This window comes from Lissotriton vulgaris, chromosome 5, assembly GCF_964263255.1.
Source record: "Lissotriton vulgaris chromosome 5, aLisVul1.2, whole genome shotgun sequence".
Classification (NCBI taxonomy): domain Eukaryota; kingdom Metazoa; phylum Chordata; class Amphibia; order Caudata; family Salamandridae; genus Lissotriton; species Lissotriton vulgaris.
In genome coordinates this window covers 87,870,661-87,897,614 of record NC_141693.1, presented here as the reverse complement: position 1 = coordinate 87,897,614, position 26,954 = coordinate 87,870,661, and the positions used below count along the sequence as shown (strand labels likewise).

The window sequence follows — 26,954 nt, the reverse complement described above, 5'->3', positions numbered from 1 at the left end:
TCCAACGCTGTATTGGGTGTTGTGATTGGTGCTGTGGTTCCTGAGATTACCCGCCTCAAAGGTTTGGGCTCTCTCTTTATTATATTAGTATGGATAGGACCTACGTATGGGTGACTTATTAATATTTAAAAAGAAAGTTTTTAGGCCTCTCAAAAGTGGTTGACAGGTCGAATTTTCAGTGCAACCTGTGTGCAGACATCAGGATGAGCATGACGGTAGTATCTCATGCAAAGCCTGCTCACGTGTACATATGTGCATGTTCATGTGTTCATGTGTAACCTTCCCATTCGTCTAATTGATTCACAGCATCCCTGTCTTAAAAGACAGATACTGGTGGTAAACAGGCGTAGTCCAATTACCATGCAATTATTTTAAGGCTCATATAGTGACACTCACCCACAGCAAAGGTCCAAAAGCCAGGTGATCAAAAAGCAAAAGATCCTGGCCTACTAAATGGATGGAACCTGTTTGCAGCACACACCTATAGTCCACGCAAATATGACTAAGGTTTGCACAGAGGTGTTTTGTTCTAGAGAGGAGAAAATGTTTTTGATTTACGTAAGGGATATCGCACAAGCTTGGCAATGGCCTTATTGTGATCAATTTGGTGAAGTTTTCTTCAAGTAGGAATCAGAGAAATTGGACAGTGTTGAAATGCTGGGTGGTAGGAATTTAGTGGATCCACACAGTGAAAAGGTAATATGGATCCACACAGGTGGCAGACTTCTTGTGGTCCAGAATGCATCCGCCAGGGCGGTTCTCATGCTTGGACCCAGGTGAGAACACGGATTTCTCCTCATTTGAAGGCATTACAAAGCTCCAGTCTTGGCTTTCAAGGCTCTACATGGCACAGGAGCCCACTACATCAGAAAGAGAGTCTTTCAATATGACCTCGGTAGAACCCTGAGATCCTCATCTTGACAGCAGATGGCCGTTCCCAAATGTTCTCGTATTCAGACCTCCGGCTGCTCTTTTCAAGTGCAGGCTGACCGTGCTTGAAACCTTTTGCCAGTGCCACTTAGAATGGTGCCTGATTTACTGACTTTCAGGAGGCAACTTAAAGCCTGCTGTTTCATCAACAACTTTAGGTTTTTTTTCCCTCTTTGGGCGACATCACAGACTAGCCATAGGGTTCTCTTAGTGCCGGGACACTCTTTTGAGTAGCTGTGCGATCTATAAATACCCCTATAACATAACATAACATAACATAACATAACATAACAGTGGGATCAATGCAAGTCACACCACCATAAATTCCCCTTATTGTCTACTTTTCAGAAATTGTCTGAGTTTGGTAGGTTTCACTGGGTGGGGTCTGAGTTTGGGTCCAATTATGAAGCAATCCATATCACCATAAAAGGTACATGTGTCACTCCGAAAAAGTTATAGCATGTCTCCATATCACATTTTGGAGCCTTTCCAAGTGGGGTACTGTTTTTACAAGAAGAAGTGTGGGGACACAGAATAGTAGAACATTTGTTATTACCAGTTTAATTTGTCTTCATTGTTGCCTCCAAATGTAAACCATTTTGCAAAATGCAATCTAACTCACATGATACCATGGATAACCGCAAATTCAGAGAAGTACAAATAAGGACTATTTCCAAAATCAGTGTCTTGTGCAGAGGTTTCCTTCATAACCATTTTGTATTCATTAGAATTTACCATTTGAATTGGTGTGTGGTTGGTACACAATGCAAAATCATTTTAGAGTGCACCTCAGTGTTTGGCTTTAGATATCTCATGTTTTTGGGCAACCAACAAGCATTATATATCCCTACAACTGCATGATGGTTGTAATGGTATGTTACGGTTGTAAATCAGCCACTGGGGCAAAGTATTATAGCTAACAATATTGTCACCAATTGATATGTTTTAACTACTTTCATTTATTATATGTATTGCAATGATAAGTTTATTTGGGAAAACCATGAGCAATCTACATAAATGGCCCCTTTTTCATTTTGGAAATTTGTCTATGTTTCAGAACTGTAAAGCTGTACTTTGGGTTCACCTGTTTCCAAGTGCAATGAGGTAGAAACCTTAAAAATAGGGACTACATGTTAGAAAACAGGAAAAACTGTGGCCCAGATCAGCTTTCTTTCACAATTCTGCTCGTTCCTGAAAGAAAATTGTGATCTTAGCATAGCAAACCCTAGGACGATGGCATTTCTTTAAACAGATATGCTTTATAGCACAGTACCTTTTCCCCATTTTTCATAAAATCCAACATTTTGCTATATTTTGATAATTTTAGGGTTCTCTTGCGCAAAATGCACAAACCCTGGGTGTTTTTTGAATCCGCGTTAACAAAGTGGGACCCCCTGAAAAAAATGATGGTTCCAATGCCAAGGGAAATAAGCAATTAATGTGAATAAATACCCCTGGGCAACCAGACAATAGATTTAAATAAATGATAATAAACAAACCTAAAGAACAGGTGAAAACATTAAATATAGACTTTAATTAAGTTGATGTAGATGTAATTTTAAATTAATTGCCAAACCTCTTAACAATAAAAAATAATCATACACATGCCCATAAAAACAACATATTTATAAAGAAACAACATACACAGACAAATTATAAAACACAAATGACCAAAATACAATGGGCCCGATTCAAATCTCGTTCGGAAAGCAAACCAAACAACTCGTGTCCGGAATGCTTTCCGTACGACTTGTGTCAGGGGAGATCGACTGATCAAGTACGAAGCATATGAATGCACCCGGATACAATTCGGTTGGACTCCCATTGCCTTCAATGGGAGCCTGTGTACCTAACGCGTACACAGGCTTCCATTGACAAAATGAGTGGTGGGGTTAATTGTGCATCCTGTGGCGAGCACCCCTTGATGTCTGCCACACTGTGCATGGTCTGACAGGGGGGACCCATGGGTATCTCCACAGACACGATTTGGTTGCCCCCAGTGAAGGGGGTCCTGCTACGGGCTCCCAAAGAATGATTCCAGCAGACTTTTTGATCCAGGCAAAATGAATCGTAAAGGCTGTCCTAATCGTTCATCGTTCCTGCTTGCTTGGAAACCCGACTCCATAGAGCTGCACAATTCGGCTCCGGAGGGCTCTATCTCTCCGTATGCCTTCTGGAACCGATTCGGTCAGCGCTAAGGGTTTCCAGGCATCGTACTTGGTCGTTCAGAATTGGGAACGAGTCAGTCGGAAACAAAGGCTCTGGATCGGTATAGGTAAAACCAAATCCCAATCAGAGCCCTTCCGACCAAGATCGGAATCGGGCCCAATATGTAAAAGTTAAAAATGTGCAGCTGTAGTGCACAATAAAAAAATGAGGACTCGCTAAATGATCTATTGGTTCACTTTATAATGTTGTTTGCGCCTAGTAGCACATGATACAGAAAATCAAATAATCTATAGACATGGCAACAAATGAATCCACACCATGTGTAAACAAGCACTGGCATTGCCAATAGGTCTCGCATTAGGAAAGTTTGAGCTATTGGTATTGTAAATGACACATTTTTTATTTATGTGTTGGTTTTGAAAATAGCGAAATTAATAGCTTTGTCATTTACAAAGACAATACTTTTAACTTTCGCAAATGTGACACCTATAGCATTTGTAATGCAATATGTGTTGTATTTACGTAGCTTGGATGTATTGATATTACGAATAACCATTGATTATAATTTGTTTAATTAATAAAAGTTATTGTAATTTATAATGGCAATAGATTAAACTTTTGTAAATAACTTTTGTGAAGATTATGTTCAGTGTATTTTATTGTGACGAAAATCCAAGAACAGAAGTGAAATATTAACATCTTTATGTGACATTTGTAATAAAGCTTGAAACATTGAGAGAACATATTTGAACCAGTTGTTGTTGAATGGTTGCACAGATGCTGTGGTGGCGCTGAGTGATTGATGTGGTGGTGCCCCTTGGTGGTGCTGAGTGATGCTGTGGTGATGCGATAGAGTGTAATTATGTGGCATGTAACTAATTGGCACTGAGTGGTATTTGGAGTGTATGTTGCATTGAGTGCAGTGTAATTATGTGGCATGTATTTATGTGGCACTGAGTGGTATTTGGAGTGTATGTTGCGTTGAGCGCAGTGTAAATATGTAGCAAATGTAAATATGTAGCATATACTTATGTGACACTGAGTGGTATTTGGAGTGTATGTTGCATTGAGTGCAGTGTAATTATGTGGCACTGAGTGGTATTTGGAGTGTATGTTGCGTTGAGCGCAGTGTAATTATGTAGCATATAATTATGAGGCACTGAGTGGTATTGTTTGGAGTGTATGTTGCATTGAGTGTATGTAATTATGTAGCCTATAATTATGTGGTATTGTGTGGAGTGTGTGTTGCATTCAGTAGAGTGTAATTATGTGCCGTGTAATTATGTGGCACTGAGTTGTTTTTGGAGTGTATGTTGCATTGAGTACAGTGTAATTATGAGGCGTGTAAGTATGTGGCACAGAGTGGTATTTGGAGTCTATAATGCATGGAGTGCAGTGTAAATATGTGGGGTGTAATTATGTGGCACTGAGTGGTATTTGGAGTGTATGTTGCATTGAGCGCAGTGGCATTATGTGGCGTGTAATTATGTGGCACTGAGTGGTATTTGGAGTGTATGTTGCATTGAGTGCAGTGTAATTATGTGGCCCGGAGTGGTATTTGGAGTGTATGTTGTGTTGAGCAAAGTGTAAATATGTAGCATATAATTATGTGGCACTGAGTGGTATTTGGAGTGTATGTTGCGTTGAGCGCAGTGTAATTATGTGGCGTGTATTTATGTGGCGTGTAATTATGTGGCACTGAGTGGTATTTTGAGTGTATGTGGCGTTGAGCGCAGTGTCATTTTGTAGCATATAATTATTTGGCACTGAGTGGTATTGTGTGGAGTGTATGTTGTATTCAGTAGAGTGTAACTGTGTGGCGTGTAATTATGTGGCACTGAGTGGTATTGTTTGGAGTGTATGTTGCATTGAGTGCAGTGTAATTATGTAGCATATAATTATGTGGCACTGAGTGGTATTTGGAGTGTGTTGCATTGAGTGCAGTGTAATTATGTAGTGTGTAATTATGTGGCACTGAGTGGTATTTAAAGTGTATGTCGCATTGAGCGCAGTGTAATTATGTGGCATGTAATTATGTGGCACTGAGTGGTATTTGAAGTGTATGTTGCATTGAGTGCAGTGTAATTATGTGGCGTGTAATTATGTGGCACTGAGTGGTATTTGGAATGTATGTTGCATTGAGTGCAGTGTAATTATGTGGTGGGTAATTATGTGGCACGGAGTCTTATTTGGAGTGTATGTTGCATTGAGTGCAGTGTAATTATGTGGCGTGTAATTATGTGGCACTGAGTGGTGTTTGGAGTATATGTTGCATTGAGTGCAGAGTAATTATGGGGTGTGTAACTATGTGGCACTGAGTGGTATTTGGAGGGTATGTTGCATTGAGTGCAGTGTAATTATGTGGCATGTAATTATGTGGCACTGGGTGGTATTTGAGTGTATGTTGCGTTGAGCACAGTGTAAATATGTATCATATAATTATGTGGAACTGAGTGGTATCGTGTGGAGTGTGTGTTGCATTTGGTAGAGTGTAATTATGTGGTGTGTAATTATGTGGCACTGAGTGGTATTTGGAGTGTATGTTGCATTGAGTGCAGTGTAATTATGTGGCGTGTAACTATGTAGCACTGAGTGGTATTTGGAGTGTATGTTGCGCTGAACATTTTGCACTTTAACAGAAAGAATAATTCCCATGCAAAATGTAAATTGGGGAGTGGGGCAGAAATGATTTGGAAGCAGGGGTTTGAGAAAAGAGAGCAAACAGTTGGGTGGGGGTGTAAGGAGGAAACAAGCATTGTTGAACGGGAATGAAAATAAATAAACAAGCGAGAAGATGAGCGGCCAGGAAACTGAAAGTACGGCCGGCCATTTCTAGGAATTCCTTTTCAGCATGGCTGCTGATAGGCGTGCATGTGCTGTGAAGGGTTTGCTTGTTTGGATTGTGACGCATGTGAGCGCAAGCCTCATGACACATGCTGGCCTTCTAAATATATCGTTTCAACATGCTAAACGCCATGGAAATTTATTTTTATAATCAAAAACATGCACACAAGGACATAAAAATAAAACTTGGCAGCAGCTCATTCCTTGTAAGAAATATGTAAATAAATAAAAAAAAATATCGAACTACAGCCAGAGAATTGGGGAGTGGGGCAGAAATGATTTGGAAGCAGGAGTTTGAGTAAAGAGAGCAAACAGTTGGGTGGGGGTATAAGGAGGAAACAAGCATTGGCGAACGGGAATGAAAATAAAAAAACAAGCGAGAAGATGAGCGGCCGGGAAACTGAAAGTACGGCCGGCCAGCCATGAATAATTAGGGGAGGAGAAGCCGCACAGCACATGCTGGGAGAAGCCCTTTGATGTGCAGTGCGGCCGTGAAAAAATGCAATTAAGTGATGCTTAAGGACTTTTCATTGCTTGTCGTTATACCGCACTTCATTCACTATTATCTTTCATCCATTCGTCATAGATAAACCAGTAGCTTCACTGGGCATTAATTCCCTTAATACACGTTTCTTCCTTGACATATTTGGTCTGCCACACGCTACACTCTTTGCATAGTGAATTTACTTCTACTCGTCTTCAAGGTACTTTGGTAGAAGATTGCAATTTGTCTAGCCTGGCCCTGATCTGGAATTGATTAGCCTTAAAATCTAGCAGTAGTTAAAACGTAAGGAGAAATGCCAAAGACCACTGCCAAAATGCATCCCAAAATAGCAGAACGCTGAAACTTACACGAAAGTGTCACTTCTTTTACCTAAACAATAAAAGCGGGTTAGCAGATGAAAAACTCTACTGCTTTTTCAACAAAGGCAGGCATCGCACTTTCTCTAATTAATAAGTTAATTGAAAGATAAACGTGGGAATGCGAAACCTTTTTTTATTGTCACAACTATACAACACTAACACTGTCCCTCTAGAGCAGAGGTCTTCAAACTTTTGGATGCCGAGACCCCCCAGTCAAAATTTGTAGGCATAAGGACCCCCACATGACAAAAAATTCTAAAAAATTCTAAACCGATAGGTAGGTGAGGACCAAATAATGTGGCAGGCTCAACTAAATTGTATGGTAAGAAAATATAAATAATGCTATCTGATGCTGCATATTTTGGGATAGTAATGCTTCATTATTTTGAAATTGTTTACACACAGTAACACTGAGGAAATATTTCACCTCGACAGTACCAGTTTATAATGAAAATGAAGCAATAAACAACAAAAAGATGTCTAGTCAACCTTTTTGAAGGGCCTTCCACTCCGCAGGAATACACGTTGCCACATTAAAAGCTCACCTGGCCCTGGCTGGAAGCAGCAGGGGTCCCCCAAAAAACCTGGCGGTCTTATGCAGAGTTAAGCAGTTTATCCACACCTCTTTCCTATCACCCCCTCCCTTCCACTCCTCTCTCCTCTTCCAAGCCCGGATCCCTATCTCACTTTGCAAGCCTTTTGGTCTTTCACCCCTTTTTACAACTTCTGAACTCTCCCCATTCAACCTCTCACTTCACCTTTTGCCATTCTGTCTTTTCATTGCCCATATCTCTTGCATTTATCTCATGGCCTCTCTGGACCCGTCACCTCTCTCGCCCCTCAACACTTCTCATTCACCTGAAGTCTCTCCCTTAAAATGTTTGCCTATTTGTATTTTACACCTCTCCAGTCCCCCATTCATCTTTCACATCTCCCCTTTGTTCTACCACAACTTCTTGAACCAGCGTCCCTCTCCCCTCTTACCTCAGCACTCACCTCAGTACTCCCTCTCTTCCCCTATCGCTACTGTCCCTCACCCATGTCGCATCAAATTGTCTTTTTAAGTCACAGATCATCTCTCAGCTATCTTCTCTCACAGTTTAATGAGTATCCCTCCTTTGTGCCCTCACCTTTTGCTCACACTCACTTCTCCTCTTGCGTTTCCGTACTTCCTTCAGCGCTACACATTTCTCCTAATCCCTGACCTCTTAAATCGAATTCTCTGGCTCCCTTGCTGTCCTCTCTCATGCCATCTACTTTTACCCTCTCATCTCTCCTCACCGTCTGTGCCAATCGGCTTATTGTTACCTAATTCAGGAAGGCATGAATAGTCGCCCTCATTGTTTTGGTGCAGGCCGCACAGTTATGAAAACTGCACCCTCCTTTGCTTCGCTCCACCAAGAATCTATTATCCTTTAGAAACCTATGAAAACCTGGCTCTACGCCCTGTAGTTTACCCCATTTGGCTGGTTCTCCTTACCCTGCTGTTTTTTTCTCATTTGCCATTTCAGGCTACAGATGGATGGTTATTAGCCCAGTACACCATTTTGTAACAGTAGCGCACTACTAATGGAAATAATCTTAATAGGCAGAAGTGTGACCAGGAATGTGCAACCCCCTCTCTATCAATTCACCCCCCGTGGGGGTCGGTCCCCACAGTTTGAAGACCCCAGCTTTAGAGGGATGTAAATGTTTGCTGTTATGTTTTTTTTAAACTTTATATCACGCCCTAATCACCCCAACGGGTATCTCGGCACTGCGGGTAAACACCAGCAGCAGGACCAAAGGGCAAATTTAGAATAAGTAAGTCTTTAGTAATTTTGTGAATTTGGCGTAGTCTTTGCAGGTGCGAATATAGAAGGGCAAATGTTGATTCCAATAGGTAGGGTCCAAATAATAAAAGCGCTTGAAATGCAATCCCCACCCTTTCTCTTTCACTGAATAACCTTTCACTGTCGCCAACAAAAAAAGGTAGAAAATCACAAACTGAAACTTTTATTTATTTTACTTTTTACATAGTTGCCAAGAGACCTGTTAGAAATGTGACATATTATCAACTGGTGACTTTTCAGGCAACAGCATGCTGCATTCTGGGACTCGTCATTTTTTGACACTGTAAGCAAGAGTTTAACATCCCAACATGCAAAGTTTTACTGGCTAAAAAGCTATGATTTTCTTAAGGAATCACACATGACTAATGGAAATAATATTAATAGGCAGAAGTGTGACCAGGAATGTGCGACCCCTTTTCTATCACTTCACGACCCCCCTGTGGGTCGGGACCCACAGTTTGAAGACCCCTGCTCTAGAGGTAGTATGGAAGAGTTAATGCCCCAAAATCTCGAAATGCAAATAACACCTAGCAAATAGTAACACAATAAAATTAATAAATTAAATACCTTGCCTAGAGCCACACTCAACCTAGCAAGCAAAGCTTATCTTCCCCAGTACAATCAAATCACATCAAACAGCGACATAAAAGGATTTCACAGCAAATTCAGGAAAGAGACAGTCGCACAGCGAGCACCCAATTTTCAGATACAATAACTTACAAGTGATTAGAATAATCCAATATTCAAAAGGCAGCATCTCTTTTTGAGAGGTTTTTCTCAATCAATGATAGCCATCACTAAAAGATGCACACGTAGCAGTGATGTGTATTACTTTCTTTTGCGCAGGCCAGTATAATGCACGTTAACCTAGTCTGAAAGTAATAATTATCGAGGAGAGGTTTACCACAAAACACGAAGCAAAAAAAAATGCAAATGTGGTTTTTAGAGTAAACCTTATACCTTCGACTCCTGTATCGATTCTATGTTGAAATCTCATCATTAAAAAAACAGCTGACGGCTATATGGTGCATGGTTTCCAGGCTAAAATGCCTTGTAGAAGGTTAAGTAAGTCTTTTGTGTTAATAAAGATGCTGGGACGTGCAAGTTTTCAACTGTATTAGGAAAATGGATGGTCTGCCTTTGACATATTACTATTAATATTATTGAAGTAGCATCACTTTGGTGAAAGAAAGATAATCTTCCTGCAACTGCAGCATTTTCTGAAATGTACTAACATTCTGAAAGGAAGAAAAACAATGCAGTTGAGAGAAAAATACTTCGAAAGATAGCTCAAGAAAATTCTTCCCATTCCCTTGACAGATATAGAAACAATTCTGTCAGTGAAAGGCGCTGCCAAAGACCACGCAAGGCACTGTGTAGTCCAAGAGTGGAAGCAGATATATCACATGAATTAAGCTGGTGTGAATATTACGCAAGCACGCTCGGTGCAAAAATATGTCACGCTGGATACGTTTGCTGGATACAAAGTGTTTTCACAGCTTTCTAGTCTGCAGGAGATTTTAACTAGCATGCAAGGATAGCTATTACCCATAATAGCAATCACAAAGTCTACAATGTGGAAGCAAAGATTTGGCTTTAATGACTAACGTAACAGTTATACTAAACGATCGTGAACCAGAATGGCAAGAACAAAGAATATGTTAGCGCTTGACATGCGCTAAACGATTTGTTCCTACAGAAAGCAGTTCTCAATGTGTGAATTTAAAGGTCATTATTTTTGCAACACAAGACTTTAATAGTTTAGAGACAGAACATGCACCGAAGTCCATTAACAATGACTCTTCATGAAGATACAAGGCTATGGTTCAGATAAACAGCCCTGAACATCCAAGTACGGCCGGCCAGCCATGAATAATTAGGGGAGGAGAAGCCGCAGAGCACACGCTGGGAGAAGCCCTTTGATGTGCTGTGCGGCCGTGAAAAAATGCAATTAGGAGGGAGGGAGGCTGATGCTCGTGCTTGTTTGGTCACGTGAACTTAAAGAAAACTGCACGAACGAAACCCTTGGTTTCTTGAGCATTTAGAGCACTTGAATTCTCGCCCTTTTCCAATGGAAAAGGCGAGACCTAAAAAGGCCATAAATCTGGTATTGATACCTTTAGTGAAAAAAAAGTTATGAATGCTTAAGAGGAAAGTCCCTCTAACTTTCAAATAAGGCCTCAGTACTGGGGTGGTAAATGCCTAAGCAGCCAAGAAACTAAGGTTGTTTTTCATGTAGACTATAATTGGTAGCTGTAGTGACGTCACAGTAGTCATGTTGATCGCATGAGCTTCTGAATGATGCTATTGAAGTAAGGGCATTTGAGAGGGTAATGTCAGTTCTTCCCTACTATGCCCCTTCCCCAATGAGATTAAACCCATGTGTGAGCACACTTTCCATCTCACACAGGGATTTGCTTCAACAGTGCTGTTGCAGTCTGAGTGAGGCATAGTGTGATACATACGTTTCCTGTCTTTTCTGTCAGATCAATGCAATAGTGACAGCTTCTAGTGTGACGTCACCTCCTCCGCTCATTGCTGTGATGCCAATGCTTTAACAGCAGCTCAGTATGAGGTTTATTCTTTTAGCTTTGCTCTCACCGAAGGCATCGCCCAGCTTAGTAGCACTATATCTTCTGGCTTGATTTTGCTGTCTGTGCAAGAAATGTTATGTTATGTCTGTTGCACTGATTGTGTGTACACCCAAGGGTCTTATGGCGCTGTGAGAGAAAATGTGATATCTGATAAACTACTGCTGGCCAATGTCCAGAGCTGTGCCTGTTCCATCTGCATTAACTCTTTCCATGCTCATGACGAGCTGAGCTCGTCATGGGCCACGGCGCTCCGGTGTTCATGATGAGCTCAGCTCGTCATGAGCCGTGGAACGCTCGCATGAGGGGATAATTCCCCTGCTGTGCTGAGCGTTCCACGGAAACAGGTGTGGTCATGACGAGCGAGCATGCGGGCGCCGTGCCTCATGACGAGCTCAGCTCGTCATGAGCATGCGGGCGCCGTGCGTGCCCCCCTCCCCCAGCACAGCGGGAAAATAACCCCCACAGCGAAGGTGTTAAGGATGGCTGTTATGATGCTTTCCTTTCTACCCTCTCTGGAATAAGCCTTTTTGAAAACAGAACGCTGACTCACAGTAATTCCCCGTATAGAGAAACTACAGCAAAACGTGTAAAGGTTATAATCATGGTTATAATGAATCCTTATCTCGTTAAAAAAAGCAAAACAAAAACACAAAAAAGGAAACACAGATTGCGTTAGAGCTCAAACAAAGCAGCCCAGAATTGTTCAAGGGTGCCTGCCTTTAGAAAGGCTGGCTTCAGTAACGCCGCATAGCATCATGGTACATGTAGTCCTTGCACTTTCAGTGCCATAGAACCTTGCTGAAGGCAACCACCTGTAAAACGTTCTGTGCTGCTTTGAGCACTATCACAATCTGAGTTTGTGTTTTTGTAACTCAATAGGTATGCAACAACGCAATGCAAGGTATTCTGGTAATGGCTCCTCTGTGCCAATTGAAGTAAACTGCTCGGTGTTAGGACTTCCCTTGGAAGAATATTTACATTGAGAAATACTGATATTTTACTTTGGGGCATGCTGATGGGATGGTCAGAATTTTGTCGCCCCTTTTGCTGAATCAATGAGCAGAAACCATTAATCTCATGAGCTTCCATGTCATTCTGAAATTGACTCCGCCCAAGTCCTATATCAAGTATGTTACAGTCTTTGCGTGACTCACAGTGAGTAGGTAATGGATTGGGTGTGATGCATGTGTCTGAATTCCCTTGGCTTCTGATTGGCCAGTGACTGTAGATATCAAAATGGGACTGACACCTATTGCTGTAGTGATGTAACAAGATTGCCTCATGCAAGAGTGGAAAATGGTTCCCCCATTCTCTGACTTGATACTAAAATAGCAGATCTAATTAGCGTACAGTAGGCCTTCGGTATCCTGGGTTCTGTTGTCACTGCACTGTTGATGTAGGTTCCCTTGGGTAGAAATAGAAGATGGAAACTGCCATAATGAACACATTTTGCTAAGGCAGAGGAGCGTCGCCCCACTGAACTAAAGGAAACATTAAATGATAATAAATATTGTTATCATCATTTTTATTTTTCATAGCTGTCAGTGGCTTTCGGGCGGGGCGGAGTTGGTGAAGAAGGTGGAGGAGTGGTTTGCACTCCTAAAGTGCACACGACTGCTTGGTCGGCCCTCTTGGGCTAGCCAAACAGCCATGAGCACTTTACATGTTCCCACCGGGCTGCATTACACAACCTGGTGAGAAGCATGCAAAGCCTCCCTGTCCTCGTCTGAGCGACGACCCATGGTGCTTAGACCAATCACAACGCTGCATTGCAGGGATGTGATTGGCTGAGGGGAGCCGGGTGCTTACTGCTGCTGGCCGGGAGTCTCCAGAAAGATGATGGATGATGCAGGAGAGGTGGCGGCTGGCCGGCAGGAGGGTCGATCCAGGTAAGTGGGTTTTTTATTTTAATTTTTTTGTTCTGTCTTTCGCCTCCACCCCTCTACCCCGCCCCACCACCCGGGTTTGGTAGCAGCCACTACTTTTTGTCGTTGTCATCTCTCTTGGCTGGAACAGGGCATTCTATCTTAAAAAGTTCAGGGACTGCAAAGGTACTTCTAACATGGACCCTCAGAAAGAAGGACACACACCAAAAGACTGTGATGAGAGAGAGTAGTTGGACCTTTTTAAAAGGCAGAGATAAGAGCTGAAATGGAAATATGCCTGGCTGGTTGGGGGCACACTTTTGGATATAGGTCATATCAACGATTGTAATTGTAATTATCAACTTCCAAATATGGACAGTACCGAATATCGTTATAATACTGAGGGACACAATATTGAAATGTTAGTGCACAGAGGGAGGTGGGTACTTCTTATTCTGAACTTCACATCTACGTACCTTGAAAATATTCATAAGTTATATTACAAAGGTACGTCTATGTGGAATGAGGTACAAAAACATACCTTTTGATATTTTGGTTCTCAGTATACTTGTAATAATATTCTGTATGGTTCATATTTGGGATTCGATATTCCCATCCTACACTTCTATAAGAGATGTGTAGAACAAATCCTGAGTTTGCAAAACAGCTAGACTTTTAGGAAGGACAAGATCAAGAACACCAGTGGTGTAGCGAGACCTTTTCCCGCCCATGGCGGACCCTGCATTTGTCGCCATGCGACTGCCGCAGGTAAGAGCGGAGAGTGGGAAGGGAGGAGTTTGGGGGTGTGGTGGGGAGACTGACGACAACGAGGGTAAAGCTGCCGCCGCCCCCAAAAGCTGTGCCGTACAGGGTGGACCACGCCACACCCTCCCTTGCTACACCACTGAAGAACACAATTCTTTTATCCTTGCGATGAGGTTTGGTGCCAGTTTGTTGTAGATTGGGTCTGTGGTGCATGTGTTTGAAGATATGAAGCCTCACAGCTTGTAATAAAAAATACGTTCCAGTGCCCTCATCAAGCGGGCCACCGCAGCTTGCACCACCCATTGCCGCTGACAGCACTGCCATTACAGTACCTGCACAACTACTAATCATCACACCCCAACAAGTGTGACAGTTCAGATTGTTTGAGGCCCCCAAAGCAACATGAATGGCTTGGGAGGCAGGTATTAGTTGGTTTTAATGTTTATTGAATCCATAAAACAACTGTTGTCTACTCATCTGCAAATCACACACTCGGCTCCAACCATGTGGCAGCTGCATAAGTGCCGGTGTTGACAATTAAGTGCCGGAGCCGAGCACCGGAAACCACTGGCTCAAAGTAAGCACTGAAGAACCCCAAGCTGGCCCTCAATTAAATCACTAAGCCCCCTCCAGCCAGTCTCCATGCCCAAAAACTAGATGCACCCACTCTACTCCCAAAGTTTGTTCCCACTTCTGCCTTCCCATTCACGCCAAAACATAGTCAGGCCAGGCCGCACAATACCCATCTACTCCACTCCCATGTGTGTCCCAGCAGCCCTCTGTGACATCTTCCTTACTCTGCAGGAAGGTGCAGCATGTCATATCCAATTTCCTGGTCCAATATGTCAGTCAAGTACTATTAAGCTTCTGATATTTACATTTGTCCTGTGCGCTGTAATCCGGCACTACAGAAGGATGACGCTTTAATTGACGCGATGTGTGCTATAGCTGCCTTCTTTCTACAGGACATCGATGCATGGCACAATAGATGCAACGCGCAGCGCTGCACTCTGTCTATTGAATTCTGGAGGGTGGGCTTCTTATTACTGTTTCCATAATCCTGTCACTCTGTTGTGCATTAAGATCCTGCGTAGCCTTCTCTCCCACGCTTCTCTCCTGCTATGTTTGTTCATTTTGATGTTGTTGTTGAGGAAAAGGGCGGATCTCACTTATACGTCAATGGCGGTTCAGTGCACGACAAACGCAAGACAGGCAAGGGATCAATCCAGCGATGAATCTATTGTCCTTCAGGCTGCAGATGCCGGAGAATGTACCAAAGCGCCTGTTAATGGAGGAACATAATGGAAGCCTCAAGAACTAAATGGAGCTGTGAAAATCTGATCCGCCACTCATGAACAATAGAGGTGGAGATGGATCTTCTGCGCATTGGGCTTCTCTCCTTCTATGCAGTTAGACGCTAAAAAGGACTAAGAGTGGAGCCCAAGGGTGTCGGAGAGCAAAAATGATGGAGGAAGTTGAGGCTTAGCAAGAGAGTAAAACACTCAGATAACACACGTTAGAAAAAACCTGTGGTCATATTGTATGGGTGGGAATTGAGTGTGAACGATTGAAAGCTTCGACTTATTTGATAAAGGGGCGTCAACGGATAAATATTGATGTATCAATATTGACACCAAGCAACGACCCATAAGCCTGCCTGGTCTGCACTCCCCTTTACGTACACCGCACTCAATTTGAAGATCTGTTTCTCAATATAAAATGCTGGGTTAGCCCTTATCTGTTGAATCTAGTTAGCGGTACCCCTCACTGCCACGTAGAACCACAAGGGTGGCCAAATACGTATATACAATGATGGAGGTACCCCCAGTAAGTCAAGAATTGTGTTTATTTCTGTTCACTCCATCCCCCTCAACAAAGGTCTCTGCACTGGACTTTACTGAAGACTTGTTCCTGTTTATCATTTTCACGTATACTGTTTTTTTTAAGTGTATAAATAACCACATGCTCTACGTAGGACGCCGATGCATTCATGTGTTAAGGGCACAATTAAACAAATAAATAAATAAATGCAGGATTCCCAGTGCATCCTAGCCTCCTTCACTTGAAAACAAGTTGAAAGAACGCGGACTCTTTTAATGAATGAAAGATATCCACAGTTGAGTCATACAGTAACCTGAACCAGATAAAATGCAGTACATTAAGAACTAAAAACAGAGCTATCTATTTAGAGAACATTCTTATCCGCATTGAGCTGCAAACTGAAAGATGTGCTGCTTGCTTTAAAGATGCACAGTCATCTCGGGATCCCCTAAAACATTTGCCTTTTTTTATTTTTTTTATCCCTACATCCCGAGTTATTCTGCCCTATCTAAAAAATGTGTCAACACAAATTGAAGTCCATTGTTTCTGCACACAGAGGCACTTCCAGGTCTGTTTTGACTGCGTGCGGGTGGATCCCCGAAGGAAGGTCCTTTCTGTTGTTTAATAAATGATGAGAAGTCCGAAATGTGTCTTGATCTCCAACTTGCGTCACCCAATCCGTAAGGGAGAGGCAGGCCGACACATGCTTCGAATCTGTATTGTGAAGAGTCAGCGTCGCCTCAATCGCCCAGACATGTATTGTCTCTCAAATTCGACTCACAGATTCTTTTTGGGGCAACACAGAGATACGATTCAGCTGAAGGACACTGTGACATCGGCTCCTATCACCCGATTGCTTTGCAATTGAACCGAGAAAAGATTAGCTAATCTGTGAACATTGGTAACAAAACGTATCAGTTTTTTCCCATTTTTAGCATTTGTCTTTGCAGAGAGCACAATAACGCATTGCTTCGTAGAATGCACGGTACGCGGGAACAAAGACCGGCCCAATTCTATAATCGTTGGCTTGTTTGAATTGAATTTAATTGTGCTTTGGCTATTGTACTAGTGCAGATTTTTGCTGTGTGGGCACAAAAAAACGATCTTACATTTTGCAAACTGAAATTGCACCAGTGTGATGTGAACTTATGTGTGGGCCGATATTTCTCATCCTCCAGATATGGAGCGGGGGCTTTATCTCTGCTTTTTTGGCTTTAAAAGTAAAAAAAGTGGAGATAATGTTTTCGCCCTGTTAACAAGAGCGTGATAACATGCATTAGCGCATGTTAGCACCCTTTTACCCGACGCCTCCCTTTGCATCGCTAATGAGATGCAAAGTGGGCATCACTGGGCAGAATAACCTTGTAAATATAGCTGATGTGCACATTGCGATATTTACAAGGAGGCCCAGGCATTTTTGCAGACGTTAGCTTTTGGCGAAAACCGCAGTTTTCGCCAAAAACTAACGTCTGCTAAAATGCTGACTTATCTATACTTTAAATTGGAGGTGTATTATGCTGATACAACCACAGGGTCGCATTAGCAAGGTTATCGCCATTTTCCATGGAACATCGCTGGAAAACCAGCGATGTTCCATGGAAAACAAACTATCGCTAGAATAATTATCGCCATTGCGGTATGCGTTGTTAATACAGCTCTAGCATGCCGATAATTATCATCGTCAGCCGGCGATAACAGTTCTCACGCTAAGAACGGCCAGCGATAATAATATGCCCCGTAATGCCTTGAATAGTTGGTTTAGACGGTTGTATGGACGCCATTCTAGGGAAGGATTTGGGCCCTATTTACAATCCCCTTGCGCTGCTCGTGCATCACTCTTTATGATGCTCCGGCAGTGCAGAGTGCAAACTCATATCTACATTTTGTGGCTTTTCATGGCCCCGTAAATATGGTGTGAGGCAACACAGAACAAGACGGGGGGTCGTTCCATGGGCATTGCAGTGGGTTTTCCCAAGCGGCAGCCATGGGTTTTTACACAGCCCCAGATTTACGGGGGCCTGTAAGACTGGGAATGTGATGCCCTTGTAAGTGAGGCCCTAAGTGCCTGACCAGGGAGAGCTGAGGTGGGAACACCTCTGAAATGGGTCATGATGCAGGGGAAATAGTTTTCTTTTCTTTTTGGAGAGAAAGATGGAAAACAAAGTTAAACTTGTAGTACACTTTTGGCAAGCTCGTATACATATAAAACTACTTCATGTATAAATATCTATGTCTGTTAATACTCCAGGAAAGCTGGGACTGTTACATCTTCCTGGGAGGACTTTTGGAATTTTAATTAAATTCTGAAACTATCATAAATTTACGGCAAGTTTGTGAGTAAGTTTACACATACCAAGTTATGATGTTTTTGTTGAATTTCCCAAAATTACGCTATTATGGCACATTGCATAATCGTGTGCTGTTTGTGGTAAAAATGTACCATAAATGCACAAGAACAACATGAACAAAAGTGCGTGAGCACTTTTTGTTTGTATGCTTTCAATTTTTGGCACTATTTATTTTAGCACAAAAAGCATCTTCACATCTACTCTACTCCAAAATACAAAGCCATTTGCCAGTTTTGCATTTTGAGTAATTATGCTTTATTTAAAAAAAAAATCCTGAAATTTTACTTAATTACTCAAAAGCAAATTATGTTAATTGTAAACACCTCTAATGTTGAAGCAGTACTGCCATGTGTGAAAGTTTCTTAAAGTAATTTATGGTGAAAATATTCAAAGAAAGTGAATCATGGAAGGCTACCTGTGCATAGATGCAACCATATGCATGTGCAGACCGCAGCAGCCATCTTTGACTGTGTTTGCTAGAAAGTCTTTCATAAAGCATCAAAGATGCACACCCTGGTGGGCTGAATACATCTGCATGTGTCGCATACATAGAAAGCCTTTTTTTGTCAAAATGTGTTTATTGAGTATTTATCACAAAATACAAACAGTGAATAATGTTTACATCTCATAATGCGTTTCAAAAAAAGCAATTTTTTAATGGGTACCAGTACCATGCTATAGGAAGCTAGAGTGAAGAGCACCGTTTCTAATTAACTTGGTAAGCTCGTCCCCCGCCATAGTATCACAAAGATCATATTTTAATGTTTTTCTCTTATACTTTATAGCACAAACTATTCACCTATGCATGTTCAGTGCATAATTTGAGGTGGTGGTTGATGATGGAAGGTGCCAGCCCTCATATTTGAGAAGCAGCGCTTATTTATCTACTTCGGACATTTAAAATAGCAAGAGAGAGATACCAAATGCAGAAGAAATAAGGAAGGGAAAGGCGGGGAAACCGTTACACAGGGAGAAAGTAGGAACCAGCAAGAGAGGTATAAATAGCAGGTTGTGTCAGGTAGTGGATTAAGGAGGCATGAGGTGGATTTAAAACTACACAGCCTTGGTATTCGGCATGCTGACATTTAATTACGCTGTCTTCTGAGTAGTGCTTTGGGCATCAACACTCAATCTTTTAAGAACTAAGCACTGTGCATTTCTACACTTGGACAGACAGCCATCTTGGAAAGTTTTTGGAATGTTTCGGCATCACATTTATCATTCTGAACCGTCCGATGATCATTTTGAAGCTTTAAAATAATAAAATATGCTAAATTAAACAAGCAGTGGCAATAGCTTTGCAGCTGGATATTAAAAGTGACACCAAATGCCTCTGCCACTATCTGTTTTAATTGTCTCCAGCTTCCCATTTTGCAGGGCTGGTGAAAGTTGCACGCAAAGTTTTCTACCGTGAATTAGAGCATGGCAGTGGTGACGTGTTTGACAGAGAAACACCTTCTCAAATGAAGTGCATCATTATTAAGATTTCTTTTTTCCATCCTAGGGCAACTGCTAAGCCGATCCTCGTGCTGCTGCCGGTATTGGGGCTGACCTGGTTATGCGGCGTCCTCGTTCACCTCAGCATTGTTTGGGCGTACGTTTTCATTGTGCTAAACTCCTTCCAGGTCAGTCATTCGTACTGTGTTAATAAACCAAAGGCACTTATAAGCATCTTCTTGATGGGTTATAGAGAAATAATTATTGAAGTTTTATCCACACCTTGCCTGATTACGAGTTTGGCAGACAGGTTACTCCATCACAAACGTGAGAGATAGCCCGTCCGCCGTATTACGAGCTGTATTATATCCAATGGAACATAATGAAACTCGTAGTACGGTGGACAGGATATCTGTCGCATTTGTGGTGGAGTAACCAGTCCGACAAATTTACAGTCAGGCCGAAAGTGTGCTTGAGGGGGCAAAGTCCCATGACTGACTGAAATTTACTTACACAAAAATTCTGCTGGGATAGTGAAATTTCCAAATGAGAAAAGCCCCTACACTGGTGGTGGGTCTTCTTGTGAAATTGTGTATACCCATAATTTACAAAGATTGTGGGTAGTCACCAACAATTCACAGGCCATTTCCTACCCTGAAAATACTTGTCAATTTTCTTGGTTCAGGGGTTGGAATAACTGCATTTTCAAGGTAGAACAATGAATGCAGGTTAAAGGAAAGGTGTTTGTACACGAGGAAAATGTCCCTTCATAGAGAAAAGAATCAAATACAATTTGTCAATCGCCAATGCAATTTTCTGGTACATTTCCATTTTGGATATTCAAATACATTCTCTTGCAAATCTTTATTAAAGTATATTCCTGTTGTAATGGTAGCTTGTACTTACAGTATACAAATATCTTGAAATTAAAGGCATTTATTCCATTTACAATCTCTGCAAGACCAGATCCATTTGCTTGTAAAGCAGGATGGTAGAAAAATAAGTAACATCTGAAGTTAGGGGGTGTTGATGATCAAAATGTAATGCTTGATGACTGCATAATATACATGCATTACACACATGAATGTGAGATTTATGCATTTAGATTACTCTGTTGTAATATAAAAGGGTAGAGTTTGTGCTGGAAACTACACTTTATGCCTGGGGAAATGCTCTGGTATCCAGTCTTCATTCCCTACAAGGGGTGGTGAAAGTCCTAAGAGGTGAGCAGACTGTTTTACTCGCTATAGTAAGGCAAATGCAACAGGCAGAAATGCAGAGTAAACAATATACAGGCCCAACTTTCCACCTGCAATACATATTTGCCCAGAAGAGGGATATCAAGACTGACATGTCACTAGATGCCATCAAATATTGTTACTTGATCTGGAGAGAAACTAATAGAAAAAAACAAAATACAGGTTCTGTTTTGTGTTGTTTATCAGCTACAAAGAAAGCATGTTTTTCCTAAACACATACTGAATTCAGGCCTGTGTTAAATTCACACTTTTGTGCAGTAGATGGATGGGATCCTGAACCATCCTTCCGTTCGCTGACTTCTCCAGATCTAAGATAATTGGCCATTGCACCATACCGCTCCAGGCTCTGACTTACCCGGCCTCTGCTAGGACTGTCATCAAACAATCCTCTCCGCATCCTTATCTGTCTTGAGGAAGACCACCAATTGGGGCACCACGGGGTTGAAACGTCGACGCTTTTTCTAGGTCCAGCAAACACCGGGTTTCTGTACTAGGAAAGATAAGAACTCCTGGATTGCAAACTACATCTGGCCTATGTTTTATACCTGTATATATAAAAATGTTCACACTGTATATATCGCTCACCACTTGATCACTATGCACATATGTCACCCATATGCACTTTCCAGTTATGTACATTAATGATCCTGACAGTCTACTATTGGGATATACTTATCATTGAATAAAGTAATTCTGATAAATAATATCATCTACACCTTCTTACCTCATGTCTTTTTTCATTAAGTGCTAAGATATTGGGGTATTGATCTTTTTGTTTAATTATTGTGTGTTGGAGAGCTTATCATTCAAATTACATTAATAGCATCCTCAACTTATGCTTGTTCTTCCCGACAGAACCATTTTTGTTTAACAGGTTGTGTTAAATTCACATCATTTTCTTTGCGTAAATTATGAGAAATGATAAGAAAAAGACAATTACCTGAAATTTCGAGTTATTACATCAAAATCAGCTTTGGAAATTTGTACAATATTTTAGTGTAAAATACATCCTCGCATACATTTTTGGCACATAGGTGCATTTTGCGCTAATAAGTTGTGAAAAATATAGTGAACGCGATCAACAGCTGCTTGCATTTGGTTTGTTAGCATTCAACCTGTGCTCTTGAAATAAGATTTTGCTTGAATGAAGTCTCAATTACATGACATGGCATAATGACATAATCTCAGTCATCTTGTGTAAAAATCATTACGCGAAATGATGAAAATTACGTGCGATTACGTCGGCATAAATGAAACGGAGCCTGCTTCTAATGTTATTCCCAACTTCCAAACGAGCATTACCAAAGCCAATATGTTTGGCATTGGCAGTTAAACTGCTTTCCCTGCCAATGGTTTTGTATTCATCATTTTTACATTTTTATTGCCAGAACATTAAAAAAGTGGCCAACCATGCGTGCACAGGCTACCATCTTTGAAAGTTTTGGTAATAATGTTTTACAGAAACATTTAAAGATGGCCACCTATGGGTATGCTTGCTTTCAAAAACACCGGTGGCCATGTTTGAATGGTTTGGAAACCTACTGAAAGATGTGTGCCCATGAATGCTCATGTTCACGCATATACATGGATGGGCAGCCATTTTAGAATGAGTTCGGAGCCCATTTTGGACCCTACTTCCTGTGTGTCAGAGAGGCAGTGTTGGCTCAGTGGCACAGTCTGAGGAGCTGCTGGGGTCTCGCAAAGTAAAAAGAAAATATCAGGCATTAGCAAAGCCATTAGGGCTGGTTATTTTAGGAATAATCGTGGTTGTCCATTGATTGAGAAGCTTGTGTTTTTATTTGTGGTTAAGTTCACTGGTTTAGAAGCTGAGTGTGAAAATGAATCAATATTTGATTGGTGAGTATGAATTTTCTTCAATAAAAAAATTAAAGAGGTGAGAATGTCAACTGAGTAAATTATAAAGAAAAATGTGTAGAGAAATGGTAGTGGTCATATTCTTTATCTCGTTTACGTAAGTATCTAAGCTTTGCAGAATTCGCAATAAACCTTGTAGAACAAACGACATTACAAGTAATGTCACAATATACGTTTGATGTGCACATGACTGGAAACAAAGTTCAAAACATAGAGAAAAACACTGGTTTTATTTGCAAATATACCGAATAGGTCAAAATGTGCCAACCCATTGCCCTGTACTCAGAATTGTGTGACAGGAGAGGACCAAATAATGCATCAGGGTAGACTAAATGAAGCGGCAGGAAAAGGAAAATTAATGCTGAACCTTTTTTTGATAGCAATACTCCATTAGTTTAGATATTTTTACACGTTAACACTGTATAGGCAAAGCTTACACCTCATTAGTATTCGCTTAACACCCAGATACAGCAATAAGCAACTGAAAGCTTGCCAGTCATCCTATGTGAAGGGCATTCCGCTGCGGAAACAGATAGGTTTGCTGTGTTTTCAGTAACTTTTGATCTGTTTGAGCTACAAAATCATTTTGTTATTAAAAACTGCATGTTATGCTGAAGTACTACAAAAAATAACATATAGGGCTATACCTACCAATAACCCCAATATCATTACCCAATAAACAGTCCGTTGGCAGTGAAGAAAGTTCAATTGTTTATTAATCGTAAATACTCTATAGAGGAGCCTCTCCCATCCTAACCCATGAGGTGCGTGGAGAAGACTGCTGGCTTACAGTCAAACAGAACATATATACTTTCAGTTCAACACATGAAATCACTGTAAATGGAAAAACACCACTTGGCTCTTGGGCCCTGAGGAAGGACCATATATGGCACACATGATTGGTTCAAAGCTTTACTTAGTTATTACTAGGAAGGTCAGGAGGGGTGACTCCCTTACGTCCTGGTGCCCGGGAGTGTACGCACAGCGCCTCCAGGAATGCACTTATCGCACCCAAAGCCAGATGTGAACTTGTGTCACTGAACAGAGAGAGATCAGTTTACTTTCAGCTGCTCTCAGTAACTCAACTGAACTGGGACCTGACAGCTACTGGAAAATAACACGTGATCACCGTTTGGGTCTGACGCTAAAATATAAGCTGGAGTCTGTGTGGTTCTCGGCCTACTCTATTAGCAGGTATACAATCGAAATAATTCCTACTCGCTAAGGAACATAAAAGACATGTGAGGTCCGTGGTATATACATTGACGCGAAGATATATAGATACATCATGCTAACACAATATATATTTGTCTGATACATTATATATAGGGGAAATCTAACTTCTATCCCTCAGAACGACCCTTTTAGCATGATGTAGCTAACAAAATGGTTCAATCTTCAAATATCACTTCATCTATCTGCATCATATCCTGTATTTCTTGTTTCACCAATTGGGCTTTAACTACTGCTGGGGAAGGACTGGCCACAATGGAAGTGAGTTTAGTAGCACAGTAAGAGCAACACGCCGGCCCACATTGTATGCAAAGGCAGCAGGTAAATATGATACCGACTATACCTGCCAGTACCATCAGGATTTTCCATCCCCAAGTGGATAACAGCCCCCAGAAACAACCAGAGAGGGACCAGGTGCCAGTTTCTGCATGCACTTCAGACGCCAACCGATGTAGCTTCTGAATGGCCAAGTGAACAGAGGGGGCGGAGTCAGGAATATATATATACGCAGCGGGAACTGCCGATCACTCTACATGTTCCTCCTTGATCAGCCAAGATGACATCTAAAAACATTCTGTTCTGAAGCGAGATGAGTCTCGTCACTTGAAGCTCTACAGTTATATTGGTCAATATACCTGCAGTAGTGTTGATCACTCGCTCAACTACTCTGGACAAACGCCATACTTCCTTACTAGTAATGATGGGTCCCCAGATAGGAAATACCCCTTTTACTATATCTGTAAAATGTTGTTCAGGAGCATCTGTTTGGTCTATGTCAGTGGTATCAATCTCTCTTCTATTTCGGAAAAACAACAGGCTTCTTCTTTTTAAACTATGATCCTTGTGATAGTTGGAAGGGGCAATGTAAACTGGAGGGAACAAGAATGACAGGTAGCAACGGCCAGCCCATCCTCGGGGAAGCCAAGTATAAGCATTTTCTCCACAAACAAAATATACATTGGGTGGAGTCAACATGGGCGGGCGACAATAAGTACGTAACCGGTAGGTATAATTGCATCGACTTTTCCCTATCGAGATGGACCCTGCTCCCTGAACACAAAATGCAGAAGTACTGTTTAATATAGGCACTGGAATAGCTCTATCATCGGTAACATTTTTTTCTGTAAACTGTTAGAAATACTGGGTGAAATTGAATGCTGCAAAATCTAAGATTTCATTTTGTAACCAGGTGACGTTTTCATGTTCAGTATACACATTCATACATGCACTTGGATCTAAAGATCCTTCCCCCTCATTTCCCTTAGGGTCAAATCCTTGATGTACTTCTATATATGCCAAAATCATCTCATACTCTTTCTCTGAGTATCTTTGAGTATCTACTGTATAATGCATATACATCATGGAGAGTAATTTGAACCAAGCTTCACAGCTTCCTAAATAAGATAGGGGTAGAGATATAAATAGATCGTGCTTATGCATAACAGAGGGTAGAAGGCCACAAACCCAACAATTTGTAGTATTAGTAGCACTGTGTGCTTGATGAAGCATTTCAACAAATTCATTTTTCGTGTAAGTCTGACGATGCCTTTCCTTATGTGGGGCTAAAGTATAAAATACATGTTCCGGAGGCGGGCAGTAGTACCTAAGACAATATGCATAGGGTGGCGAAATTCTAAATATATAAACACACTTATTAATATTATTAACAAGATCGCTATAGTGACAACAAATGCAATTTTAACACATTGTGTCCAACTAGAAAAGACAGGAATATTTACAGGGTAATGACGTTGTGCAAAGGGACGCTCCTCTTCGGGAGCAAAACGGGCAAAAGGGTACATGCTAGCTAAAAGTCCTGAAAATAAACTCGGGCTAAACTTGGGTGATGCAGTCCTGCCAGAGGGTACTTCTTTCCTGTGTCCGTCTAGAGCCTCACAGGCAGGCTCTTATCGTTCACCATAAGAAAGAACCCAAAACAAACTTCTCACTTTGGAGTTATGTTCTCACACAACCCTTGAAGAAACACAATCTGGGCCCCTTTTAACAAAGAATTGTGGGGCATATTATCAAGAGGGTTTATCTCCGCTTTTTTGGCTTTAAAAGCCAAGAAAGCGGAAATAAAATGATCTCCCTATTACCTAGCTGTCGCTAACACCAGTTAGCGACAGCTAGTAGGAGATAGCGACCATCTTGGGCCCCGCTTTGCATGTCAGTGATATTTATCACTAATGACATGCAAAGTGGGCGTGCCAAGATGTTAGCGACTGGAAACAGTAGCTAATATCGCTATCTCCTATTACCAACTTTTGAAGATATTCGCGCTAAGTGCGAATATCTCCAAAAGCTTACACCTGCCCCTGAGCAGTTCTTAGCCATGTTATCCAATGGTAGGTGGATAACATGGCTAAGAGAATTAGCTCGGTAATGCATGAATATCGCTGACTTTTCAGGGATATTCATGCATTTCGGCCGATTTTTATCGCTTAGGAGATAAACCTTGATAATAGCAAGGTTCCTAAGCGATAAAAATCGCCGCAGCTCGACGATAAAAATATCGCCGCTAAACCAACATAGCGATAATTATCGCTAGTTGTTGGTAATATGCCCCTCAGTCTTTCTTTCTGAACAGAGCAAACAAATGTTCAAGGCTCTCAACGCGTTCAGTCCAATGTCTCGCTCAGTACCCCAGAAGCGTATCGCACAAACCCTATTACTCAAGTCTCTCCCTATATCCTGTCATCTTCATCTGGGGTACCTTGTCATTTTCTGGGCTGCAGATTGTATCGCACATGGCCAGGCGTTTCATGATCAGGGAACAAAACAGAGGAGGATGGATCCATTGCAACAGGAAGATCACAAACTTCTCGTTGAACTAAAGGGGCAACAGAATCCGGGGCAATCACTTGTGCAGATGACAAAACCCCTTTCGGGCCCAAAGCTCCTTTCCCTCGCCCTTCTCTAACTTCCTGGGCATCAGAAAAAGGGACAAAACAAGGGGCCCGTTCACTCTCCTGGGTCAAAATTCCTTCCTTGTTTCGCTGATCATAAGGAAGCGGTAGGGGCAGCTTTTTAACATGGGAGACAATGATCCAATGTCTCTTTCCGTTCACCTTCACCGCTGTTCCCATGGCCAATAGGATCTGATGAGGCTTGGACC

The 26,954-nt window shown here is 41.6% G+C and overlaps 1 protein-coding gene across 2 annotated transcripts in view; it reads left to right on the top strand.

Annotated features, from left to right (window-relative positions):
- The window catches only part of ADGRD2 (adhesion G protein-coupled receptor D2), a 381,222-nt gene that overhangs the window by 187,005 nt on the left and 167,263 nt on the right, over positions 1–26,954 (top strand). For both annotated transcript variants that reach the window (XM_086919969.1, XM_086919967.1), the window contains exon 19: positions 19,537–19,657. In XM_086919969.1, coding sequence (XP_086776095.1) covers positions 19,537–19,657 — 121 coding nt within the window. The remainder of the gene's footprint in view (positions 1–19,536; positions 19,658–26,954) is intronic.